At 45.6% G+C, this 12,421-nt stretch overlaps 1 protein-coding gene across 1 annotated transcript in view; it reads left to right on the top strand.

Annotated features, from left to right (window-relative positions):
• Positions 1 to 12,119, top strand: part of LOC138366355 (nucleolar and coiled-body phosphoprotein 1-like) — a 19,660-nt gene extending 7,541 nt beyond the window's left edge. Inside the window, exon 2 of the mRNA XM_069327389.1 lies at positions 9,224 to 12,119. Within this exon, the coding sequence (XP_069183490.1) occupies positions 9,224 to 12,119 (2,896 nt within the window). The remainder of the gene's footprint in view (positions 1 to 9,223) is intronic.
• Positions 12,120 to 12,421: the final 302 nt, after the last annotated feature.

Here is a 12,421-nt window from a genome sequence, read left to right as displayed (position 1 = left end):
AACACCTCCCGAATCTGGTCTCTGTGGTTGTGGTTTTCAGCAAGAGTTTTGATTGAAAATAAAGAAAACGGGAAGTGAAAAATAACGGGCGATGAGTATTTTTGTTATAATATGCACTCTAATTAGTTTACATTTGTACCAGTCCACACCTGCACCAACACACACCTGCCCCAGCCCTCACTTGTGCCAAAACCAACACACACCTGTGCCAGCCCACACCTGTGCCAGCCCACACCTGTGCCAGCTCACACCTGCACCAACACACCTGTACCAGCCCACACCTAAAAGGAGGATTAAAACAGAGGAAGATAGTATGAGGCTACAAGAGGACCTAGACAAACAATGAATGGTCCAACAAATGGCCACTAAAGTTCAACCCAAGTAAATGTAAGGTAATGAACTAGGTAGTAGAAACAGGAGGCCAGACACAGGACACAAAATTGGAGCTGAAGTACTATCATGAAACGGACAGAGAGGAAAATCTAAGAGTTGATATCACACCATACCTGTCTCCTGAAACCCACATAAAAAGAATAACATCTGTGGCATATGCGAGGCTGGCTAACATCAGAACTGCGTTCAGAAACCTGTGCAAGGAATCATTCAAAACCTTGTACACCACATATGTAAGACCAATCCTGGAGTATGCGGCCCCAGCATGGAGCCCGTAACTTGTCAAGCACATGACGAAGCTGGAAAAAGTTCAAAGGTATGCCACTAGACTAGTCCCAGAGCTAAGAGGCATGAGTTACGAGGAAAAGCTGCGTGAATTTTTTCAAGTGTTCAAACATTCAAAATGTTCGAACCAAGAGGTCTTCACCCGATACATTTACACCAGAAAAATATCTGAACCTGCAAGACTATTGATATCTGTGTAAACTGTAAACTGGTTGGCGGGTTGTCTATCTCCGTAAAGGGAAGATTTATGTCTATCTGGCCGATGTTGGAGGTAAGACGCTAAGGGCCAACCTCACCCAACTTTTCACCGTGATTGCTGGGGGTTATGTGACCAACATGGAAAGGTATATAATGCCTGGACCCTTTCATCACATTAATAGGTGGGTCACTCTCATATAGGAGCACCTATGATATGGGTGGCGAATCTGGTATTGGCCCGATCTCGTGAAAAACGAAATTCAAAGCAATTATTTTTTACTTTGTGTACTCTAAAACATTATGCCCTGATGTTAGCAAATTTTTCTTAAAAATTCTACTCATTATATTTGCCTGTAGTAAGGCTAAAAAAAGTTGATAACGTAAAATTGTTATCATGAGTGGGATTGGAGTCCAATCCCACTCAAATATCTGTATGTGTTGACATTAATGTTGCGATGATGCTCAGGGAAAAAAAAAAACACATGAAAATGCTAAAAAAAAATTATCAAACGGAACAAAATTTTAATTCACTCTCAATTCTCCATAAAATTTAAAATATCAAAATAGAATCAACTACAAGTATATCTAAGGTATAAACGTCCGAGTAAATGTATTCTACTGAAGATATACAAAGTGGTACGCAGCCATATATGGATATACTCACAGTATATACCTGGGTTAAGATATACAGCAGAGCTAATATATCAAGGGGACCATATTAAGTATGCTGGTTGTGTGGGGGACGACATGAGTATAAGGCGTTGGGTTGATGCATGGATGACTGTGTGTGTGTGTGTGTGTGTGTGTGTGTGTGTGTGTGTGTGTGTGTGTGTGGTGTGTGTGTGGTGTGTGTGTGGTGTGTGTGTGGTGTGTGTGTGGTGTGTGTGTGGTGTGTGTGTGGTGTGTGTGTGGTGTGTGTGTGGTGTGTGTGTGTGTGTGGTGTGTGTGTGTGTGTGTGTGTGTGTGTGTGTGTGTGTGTGTGTGTGTGTGTGTGTGTGTGTGTGTGTGTGTGTTTGTGTGAGTGTGTGCGTGTATGTATTCACCTAGTTGTGTTTGTGGGGGTTGAGCTCTGGCTCTTTGGTCCCGCCTCTTAACTGTCAATCATCTGGTGTACAGATTCCTGAGCATACTGGGCTCTATCATATCTACATTTGAAACTGTGTATGGAGTCAGCCTCCACCACATTACTGCCTAAAGCATTCCATTTATTAACTACTCTGACACTGAAAAAAATCTTTCTAACGTCTCTGTCGCTCATCTGGGTACTAAGGTTCCACCTGTGTCCCCTTGTTCGTGTCCCACCCGTGCTGAAGTGTTTGTCTTTGTCCACCCTGTCAATTCCCCTGAGAATTTTGTAGGTGGTTATCATGTCTCCCCTTACTCTTCTGTTTTCCAGGGATGTGAGGTTCAGCTCCTTTAGCCTTTCCTCGTAGCTCATTCCTCTCAGTTCCGGGACGAGCCTGGTGGCATACCGCTGAATCTTCTCTATCTTTGTCTTGTGTTTAACTAGGTATGGACTCCAGGCTGGAGCTGCATACTCCAGGATTGGTCTTACATAAGTGGTATACAGGGTTCTGAAAGATTCCTTACACAAGTTTCTAAAGGCAGTTCTTATGTTGGCCAGTGTAGCATATGCCGCTGATGATATTCTTTTGATGTGGGCCTCTGGGGACAGGTTCGGTGTAATATCAACCCCCAGATCTCTCTCTCTCTTTGACTCTTGCAGGATTTCACCTCCCAGATGATACCTTGTGTTCAGCCTCCTGCTCCCTTCGCCTAATTTCATCACCTTACACTTTCCTGAGTTGAACTTTAGCAGCCATTTTCTAGACCATTCCTCCAGTTTATCCAGGTCATCCTGTAGTCTCTGTCTATCTTCATCCGTCTTGATTCTTCTCATAATTTTTGCATCATCAGCAAACATTGAGAGGAATGAGTCTATACCCTCCGGAAGATCGTTTACACATATTAGAAACAGGATGGGTCCAAGTACTGAGCCCTGTGGGACTCCGCTGGTGACATCTCGCCACTCTGATGTCTTCCCCCTCACCGTTACTCGCTGTTTTCCGGGCAGACGGCCCAGGCAGACGACCCGGGCAGACGACCCGGGCAGACGGCCCGGGCAGACGACCCTTGACGTAGGAGTAACAGCAGCAGAACAAGAGGAAGACCGCAACCACTAACCTTGAGACCAGAAACATTATGACATAACACATAACAAATACACCCGTAGAACATCAAGAGAATTTTGTTTTTTATATTATAATGATATCCTGGGTTGGTTTATTGCTACTTAGGGTCATTACACTACTCAGGCGGTTAGGTTCGCGTGTTTTAGAACATGGTTTAAAAATCCGTTGTGGGAATGCGAGAAGGACGGACTGCACAAACGCTGCCGCTGTATGACCAAGCCACAGAAATGAAAGAAAACAAAGTAGGTGGATTACATATTTTAAGACAGCACTTGACGTGAGACTTTTAATCAAGTCGGAGAAAGAGGGGAGGGAGGGGGTTGGTGGGGATGGTTGGGGGGAGTGGGGTGGCAGTGATGGTTGGGGGGGAGTGGAGGGGTGAAAGGGGTGGAGGGGAAGGTTTAAGGTAAGTGTTGGGTTTACGGACTATCAACCTTTGGAGGATCACAAAGGCCAACACAACAGCTTACTGACCAACCAACCAGTGTATACACACCGAGAAATAGGGAATATAAGCCTCTCAGAGTATATAGCATGTCTCCTATTTTGACGTATACTTTACCTAAGGCCAAAAACTGTCCTACTAGAAAACGGTCACAACATCCCGTTTTCTGTTAGTGGAGTCCTATGGTAGGTTAGGATAAGGGCACTTTAGTTTCTTGACAGGATAAGACCAGTTTCTTGACGTTGGGAACGCTCTCGAGAAGGGATTGGTATAGCTGCCCTGGTCAGGGAAGGTGGTCCAGGGGATAAGGGAGTGCCCGAGTAACAGCACTCAGTGATGATCGAGACACCAGACTAGCGAGGTGCTACCAGCTAGGAGGGTCAAGAGTGACTGGTACGACAGACAAGTCTATTTGTGATTTATGTCAATGATCTCCCCAGAGCAAATAGATTTCTTGTCAATTTTTTTTAATCACGCACAAATCATGAGGAAGACCTTGAAAATATATTTTCTTTAGACTTTATAGACTTTAACTCCATTCAGTGCAAAATATCCAAACTAAGTATTGAAAACTGAGGGCCTAATATAGCAACCAAATGAAAGTAGGACAAAGAACAAAACCTGAGATGATATCACACCCAATCTATCGCTCGAAGCCAACATCAACAAATACCCTTAGTCGCCTATGCAAGACTTGTCTACATAAGAACTACTTCAGAAGAACAAGAACTGAAGAGAAGAACTGTTCTACAAGACTACAAGAACTGTTCAGAAACTTGAACGCAGAGTCACACCGGACCCTGTACACAGCACAGATCGAGACCAGTTCAGGAACAGGAAGCGCCAGCATTGAGTCTGTATCTCGTTAAACACCAGAGGTGTTCAAAGTAGAGAGGTATCCCACCAGACTAGTCCCAGAGCTAAAAGGTATGAGTTAACGGAAAGACTAAAAGTATTAATTCTCACGTCACTGGAAGAGATTAGACATGATCACTACATAGATACTTTTCGGGAGGGAATTGACAGCGAACACAATAGTAATGATGTTAAAGGTATGTATGTATATACCTTACCTGAATAAACATCTGAATCTGAATCTGAATCTAAAGCAAAGTCAGCAAACAGAATTACCTAGAGAGTGATATAAGCTGAAGGAAACCTTTATACAGAGCTTCAAATGTACATATAAAGCCAAATGTGATCGGGAACCTCTAGACTCAACCCGTCCTCGGACAAGTCCATTTTATTCAGCAGTCCGTCCTCCAGACAAAGACCCAAAGTCCATTCCATGCACCCGCCAAACCCCCTGTTTATGAATGAAAAACTGTTTACACACGACTCACAACTGATGACGTCCGAACACTTCCGGAAAGTGTTCGGACGTCATCCGAACACTTTCGTGGAACAAGTGCTTCGCTGACGAATTTTGTCCGAACCACAACGCTGTAAATGCTTCACCAACGTACTACAAACACAAATAATCGCCAACAGAACCTAAACACCTAACCTAACCTCTGCCTATATATGCACAATATACTAATATATATTAATATTAATTTATTTTTGAGAAAATTTCCGTTTTGAATGAACAGCATGTAAAAATTTATGAATGCGTCTGTGGGGTCGACCACTGGATGGAATGGACTTGGTCAGAGGACGGGTTGCATGGAATGGACTTTGGGTCTTTGTCTGGAGGACAGGCTACTAAACTAGTCGCCTGAAGGGTGAGAAGCGGGACCCAGGAGTTGAAACTCAACTCCCCCTCCATGTATTCACCCGCTAGGACAACAAAGGCGAGGCGAGCAGCACTCCATAAAATGTTATTAACAAGTCGTAACAAGGGAATGAGGACTGGCTGGCAAGAGACGACCTCCCTCCACAGTGCTCCGTAAACCTCTCTATATTAAACCCTCACAGCCTTCACGAGGTACTCACCTACTGGTGTACCGGTAACGTGTGAGGGTGTAACTACCGGTAACCTACACTGTGTGGGGGTGTAACTACCGGTAACCTACACTGTGTGGGGGTGTAACTACCGGTAACCTACACTCGTGTGTGGGTGTAACTACCGGTAACCTACACTGTGTGTGGGTGTAACTACCGGTAACCTACACTCGTGTGTGGGTGTAACTACCGGTAACCTACACTGTGTGTGGGTGTAACTACCGGTAACCTACACTCGTGTGTGCGGGTGTAACTACCGGTAACCTACACACGTGTGGGGGTGTAACTACCGGTAACCTACACTGTGTGGGGGTGTAACTACCGGTAACCTACACTAGTGTGTGGGTGTAACTACCGGTAACCAACACTCGTGTGCGGGTGTAACTACCGGTAACCTACACACGTGTGGGGGTGTAACTACCGGTAACCTACACTGTGTGGGGGTGTAACTACCGGTAACCTACACTGTGTGAGGGTGTAACTACCGGTAACCTACACTCGTGTGTGGGTGTAACTACCGGTAACCTACACTGTGTGTGGGTGTAACTACCGGTAACCTACACTCGTGTGTGGGTGTAACTACCGGTAACCTACAGTGTGTGTGGGTGTAACTACCGGTAACCTACACTGTGTGTGGGTGTAACTACCGGTAACCTACACTCGTGTGTGCGGGTGTAACTACTGGTAACCTACACACGTGTGGGGGTGTAACTACCGGTAACCTACACTGTGTGAGGGTGTAACTACCGGTAACCTACACTAGTGTGTGGGTGTAACTACCGGTAACCAACACTCGTGTGCGGGTGTAACTACCGGTAACCTACACTCGTGTGTGGGGGTTTAACTACCGGTAACCTACACTCGTGTGTGGGTGTAACTACCGGTAACCTACACTCGTGTGTGGGGGTGTAACTACCGGTAACCTACACTCGTGTGTGGGTGTAACTACCGGTAACCAAGACGAGTGTAGGTTACCAGTAGTTAGCACAACCACCACCACAGTCTGCCCTGGACCATGATGGTCTTCCACATTTGACAAGATCAGATACTCCTGTTTGGGTCAACCTTCCTCTCTTCCTTTCCTGTTTCCTCTTCGCTCCTGTTGCTCAAGATGTCTTCAGAGTGACAGGGTCAACCACTATCAGATCACTGCCTGATTGCCTCGTGGATTATTAAGCTTGTTGCTCCGACAATCAGGGCGGCATTTTCAGCTTGGCACTTCAGCTGACAAGTTGTTTATTCAATATTAAACCATTTGTTGCTGTTCTAGTGGATAGGGGGGGGGGGGGGTCCAATGGAGGAGGGGTCCAGGAGAGGTGGGAGGTCGAGGATGGTGATCTTGGTGTGGGGTCGTGAATAGTGGTGGAGTCCTCCGGTGGGACAAGGACTGGGGTCCTCTGGTGGGACAAGGACTGGGGTCCTCCGGTGGGACAAGGACTGGGGTCCTCCGGTGGGTTAAGGACTGGGGTCCTCCGGTGGGTTAAGGACTGGGGTCCTCCGGTGGGTTAAGGACTGAGGTCCTCCGGTGGGTTAAGGACTGGGGTCCTCCGGTGGGACAAGGACTGGGGTCCTCCGGTGGGACAAGGACTGGGGTCCTCCGGTGGGACAAGGACTGGGGTCCTCCGGTGGGACAAGGACTGGGGTCCTCCGGTGGGACAAGGACTGGGGTCCTCCGGTGGGACAAGGACTGGGGTCCTCCGGTGGGACAAGGACTGGGGTCCTCCGGTGGGACAAGGACTGGGGTCCTCCGGTGGTCAAGGACCGGAGCCGCTGGGGGCCAGACGGTATACACCAGCTGGGTGGCTGCGGCAGGAATTTCCAGGGAGCCGTTCGCCGGGCCACGGAATACCTTTGGCGGTAAGCGGATTATCCGCGGCCACCGATACTGAGGGTGGAGCTGAAGGGAACGGGCAGGTGGCAGAGTGGGTGGGAGAGTGGGTGGCAGGGTGGGTGGCAGAGTGGGTGGCAGGGTGGGTGGCAGAGTGGTTGGCAGGATGGGTGGAAGGAGCAAGGTGGTAGAGTTTTACATTTAAGCGACAACCAATTTCTGTATCAGGCTGTCCTGTGCCTCCACCCAGGGCCAGTATCTCTTCCACGCAGAGTGACGGACAGAGCCACAGAGTGACGGACAGAGCCACAGAGTGACGTACAGAGCCACAGAGTGACGGACAGAGCCACAGAGTGACGTACAGAGCCGCAGAGTGCCGGAGAGAGCCAAAGAAATACTTAACATCCGGAAAAAAGAGAGAGTGAATACAATGTCAGTACCAAGGAACGCTAAGAATGACTGAGGCGCCTTTCCTCATACCTGAACCACCGCGTCTCCTACCTTACCTCCTACCCAGACCGCCAGGAGCACATTGCAACTGGTGTACAGGTCGAGTGGTTTAAGGCACCGTTTACACCAGTTACAATGTGCTCCTGGCGGTCTGGGTTCGAGTCACTTTTGGGGTGTGGAGTTTTCAGTTTTATATATATATATATATATATATATATATATATATATATATATATATATATATATATAGAGAGAGAGAGAGAGAGAGAGGAAGACAGAGAGAGAGAGATAACAAGATAACAAGCCATTTAGGCTTGTTCGTATTCGCATATATATATATATGTCGTACCTAGTAGCCAGAACGCACTTCTCGGCGTACTATGCAAGGCCCGATTTGCCTAATAAGCCAAGTTTCATGAATTAATTGTTTTTCGACTACCTAACCTACCTAACCTAACCTAACCTATCTTTTTCGGCTACCTAACCTAACCTCACCTATAGAGATAGGTTAGGTTAGGTTAGGTAGGGTTGGTTAGGTTCGGTCATATATCTACGTTAATTTTAACTCCAATAAAAAAAAATTGACCTCATACATAATGAAATGGGTAGCTTTATCATTTCATAAGAAAATAAATAGAGAAAATATAATAATTCAGGAAAACTTGGCTTATTAGGCAAATCGGGCCTTGCATAGTAGGCTGAGAAGTGCGTTCTGGCTACTAGGTACGACATTATATATATATATATATATATATATATATATATATATATATATATATATATTATATATATATATATATATATATATATATATATATATATATATATATATATATATATATATCGAACGTCATCAGTTGAGAGTCGTGTGTAAATCGTTTTTCATTCATAAACAGCTCGGGTTTGGCGGGTGCATGGAATAGACTTTAGCCTTTGTTTATGAGGACGGGCTGGATTAGTTTACATTAGCTCCACTTCTAATTGCCTCGTCCTCCTAATTTTGTGATAAACATATTGTTTGGCCTTTAAAATAAATCCTGTTTCTAAATTCTTTGCTAAATGTCACTCTCTTTAAGCCTGAAATGTAATTTTATATTTAGATAGCTATACACTTGTTTAGTCCACCCAACACTGAAAAGATTGTATAAATTGTTTGATATGTTGATTCAGGCACAATGGTCTCCGTGTATATGCAACCGCGGCACCTAATCCCTACACAAATACGAAACGAAACTAGGACTGAGCAACGATATGCAAGAAGACTCGGTCAAGAAGGCGACTCAGCTATGACGACCGACTAAGAAATCTGATCATTCCACGCTGGAAAAAAAGCAGTGTATAAACATGATAACGACACACAAATTTCTTGAATAAATTGAACAAGTAGATAGAGAAACAATGTACAGATCGAAGAACATCAGAATGAGGTGATATTGATGAAAGCTGGAACCACAAAGCAAGAACCACAAAGCAAGAACTACAAAACAGGAACACAAAGCAAGAACCACAAAGCAAGAACCACAAAGCTGGAACCACAAATCAAGAACCACAAAGCAAGAACCACAAAGCAAGAACCACAAAGCTGGAACCACAAAGCTGGAACCACAAAGCTGGAACCACAAAGCAAGAACCACAAAGCAAGAACCACAAAGCAGGAACCACAAAGCAGGAACCACAAAGCAGGAACCACAAAGCAGGAACCACAAAGCAGGAACCACAAAGCTCGAACCACAAAGCTGGAACCACAAAGCTGGAACCACAAAGCTGGAACCACAAAAGCTGGAACCACAAAGCAAGAACCACAAAGCAGGAACCACAAAGCAGGAACCACAAAGCAGGAACCACAAAGCAGGAACCACAAAGCTGGAACCACAAAGCTGGAACCACAAAGCTGGAACCACAAAGCTGGAACCACAAAGCTGGAACCACAAAGCAAGAACCACAAAGCTGGAACCACAAAGCTGGAACCACAAAGCTGGAACCACAAAGCTGGAACCACAAAGCTGGAACCACAAAGCAAGAACCACAAAGTTGGAACCACAAAGCTGGAACCACAAAGCTGGAACCACAAAGCTGGAACCACAAAGCTGGAACCACAAAGCAAGAACCACAAAGCTGGAACCACAAAGCAAGAACCACAAAGCAGGAACCACAAAGCAGGAACCACAAAGCTGGAACCACAAAGCTGGAACCACAAAGCAAGAACTACAAAGCAAGAACTACAAAGCAAGAACCACAAAGCAGGAACCACAAAGCTGGAACCACAAAGCAGGAACCACAAAGCAGGAACCACAAAGCTGGAACCACAAAGCTGGAACCACAAAGCAAGAACTACAAAGCAAGAACTACAAAGCAAGAACTACAAAGCAAGAACCACAAATCAAGAACCACAAAGCTGGAACCACAAAGCAAGAACCACAAAGCAAGAACCACAAAGCTGGAACCACAAAGCTGGAACCACAAAGCAGGAACCACAAATCAAGAACCACAAAGCTGGAACCACAAAGCTGGAACCACAAAGCAAGAACTACAAAGCAAGAACCACAAAGCAGGAACCACAAAGCAAGAACCACAAAGCAGGAACCACAAAGCAGGAACCACAAAGCAGGAACCACAAAGTTGGAACCACAAAGTTGGAACCACAAAACAAGAACCACAAAGTAGGAACCACAAAGCAAGAACCACAAAGCTGGAACCACAAAACTGGAACCACAAAGCAGGAACCACAAATCAAGAACCACAAAGCAAGAACCACAAAGCTGGAACCACAAAGCTGGAACCACAAAGCAGGAACCACAAAGCAAGAACCACAAAGCAGGAACCACAAAGCAGGAACCACAAAGCAGGAACCACAAAGCAGGAACCACAAAGTTGGAACCACAAAGTTGGAACCACAAAGCAGGAACCACAAATCAAGAACCACAAAGGTGGAACCACAAAGCAGGAACCACAAAGCAGGAACCACGAAGCAAGAACCACAAAGCAGGAACCACAAAGCAGGAACCACAAAGCAGGAACCACAAAGCAAGAACCACAAAGCTGGAACCACAAAGCTGGAACCACAAAGCAAGAACTACAAAGCAAGAACCACAAAGCAGGAACCACAAAGCTGGAACCACAAATCAAGAACCACAAAGCAAGAACCACAAAGCTGGAACCACAAAGCAAGAACCACAAAGCAGGAACCACAAAGTTGGAACCACAAAGCAGGAACCACAAATCAAGAACCACAAAGTTGGAACCACAAAGCAAGAACCACAAAGCAAGAACCACAAAGCTGGAACCACAAAGCTGGAACCACAAAGCTGGAACCACAAAGCAGGAACCACAAATCAAGAACCACAAAGTTGGAACCACAAAGCAAGAACCACAAAGCTGGAACCACAAAGCAGGAACCACAAAGCAAGAACCACAAAGCTGGAACCACAAAGCAGGAACCACAAATCAAGAACCACAAAGCTGGAACCACAAAGCAGGAACCACAAAGCAGGAACCACAAAGCAAGAACCACAAAGCAAGAACCACAAAGCAAGAACCACAAAGCAAGAACCACAAAGCAAGAACCACAAAGCAAGAACCACAAAGCAAGAACCACAAAGCAGGAACCACAAAGCAGGAACCACAAAGCAGGAACCACAAAGCAAGAACCACAAATCAAGAACCACAAAGCAGGAACCACAAAGCAGGAACCACAAAGCAGGAACCACAAAGCAGGAACCACAAAGTAGGAACCACAAAGCAAGATCCACAAAGCAGGAATCACAAAGCAGGAACCACAAAGCAGGAACCACAAAGCAGGAACCACAAAGCAAGAACCACAAAGCAAGAACCACAAAGCAAGAACCACAAAGCAGGAACCACAAAGCAGGAACCACAAAGCTGGAACCACAAAACAAGAACCACAAAGCTGGAACCACAAATCAAGAACCACAAATCAAGAATCACAAAGCAGGAACCACAAAGCAAGAACCACAAAGTAGGAACCACAAAGCAGGAACCACAAAGCAAGAACCACAAAACAGGAACCACAAAGCAGGAACCACAAAGCAGGAACCACAAAGCAGGAACCACAAAGCAAGAACCACAAAGCAGGAACCACAAAGCAGGAACCACAAAGCAGGAACCACAAAGCAAGAACCACAAGGCAGGAACCACAAAGCAGGAACCACAAAGCAAGAACCACAAAGCAGGAACCACAAAGCTGGAACCACAAGGCAGGAACCACACAGCAGGAACCACACAGCAGGAACCACAAAGCAGGAACCACAAAGCAGGAACCACAAAGCTGGAACCACAAGGCAGGAACCACACAGCAGGAACCACAAAGCAGGAACCACAAAGCAAGAACCACAAAGCAAGAACCACAAGTCACAGGGACGTTTAAGAACTTCTTCAGCGCAGAAGTCACCAGAAATGTAATGGATATGAAGAATTTGCGTCAAACTTTACCACTGTTCACAATCTTAACGGTGAACACGATCAAAAGCACATCTTGGTGAACACAGCCGGATGGACAGCCGGATGGACGGACGGTCGGATGGAAGAACGTTGTGTCCATGACAATGTATTCAGTCTGATAACATTAAAACCCTCAGTTCCAAAAAATTAAATTTTCCATTGTAACTGCACAAAATAAAGCTGGAAAAGCTTTAAGAAAAGTTGGAAATGCTGGAAGAATAGACAACA

This window comes from Procambarus clarkii, chromosome 19, assembly GCF_040958095.1.
Source record: "Procambarus clarkii isolate CNS0578487 chromosome 19, FALCON_Pclarkii_2.0, whole genome shotgun sequence".
In the NCBI taxonomy this organism is placed as follows: domain Eukaryota; kingdom Metazoa; phylum Arthropoda; class Malacostraca; order Decapoda; family Cambaridae; genus Procambarus; species Procambarus clarkii.
The sequence above is the reverse complement of the archived record's forward strand: the minus strand, read 5'-3'. Positions and strand labels throughout refer to the sequence as shown.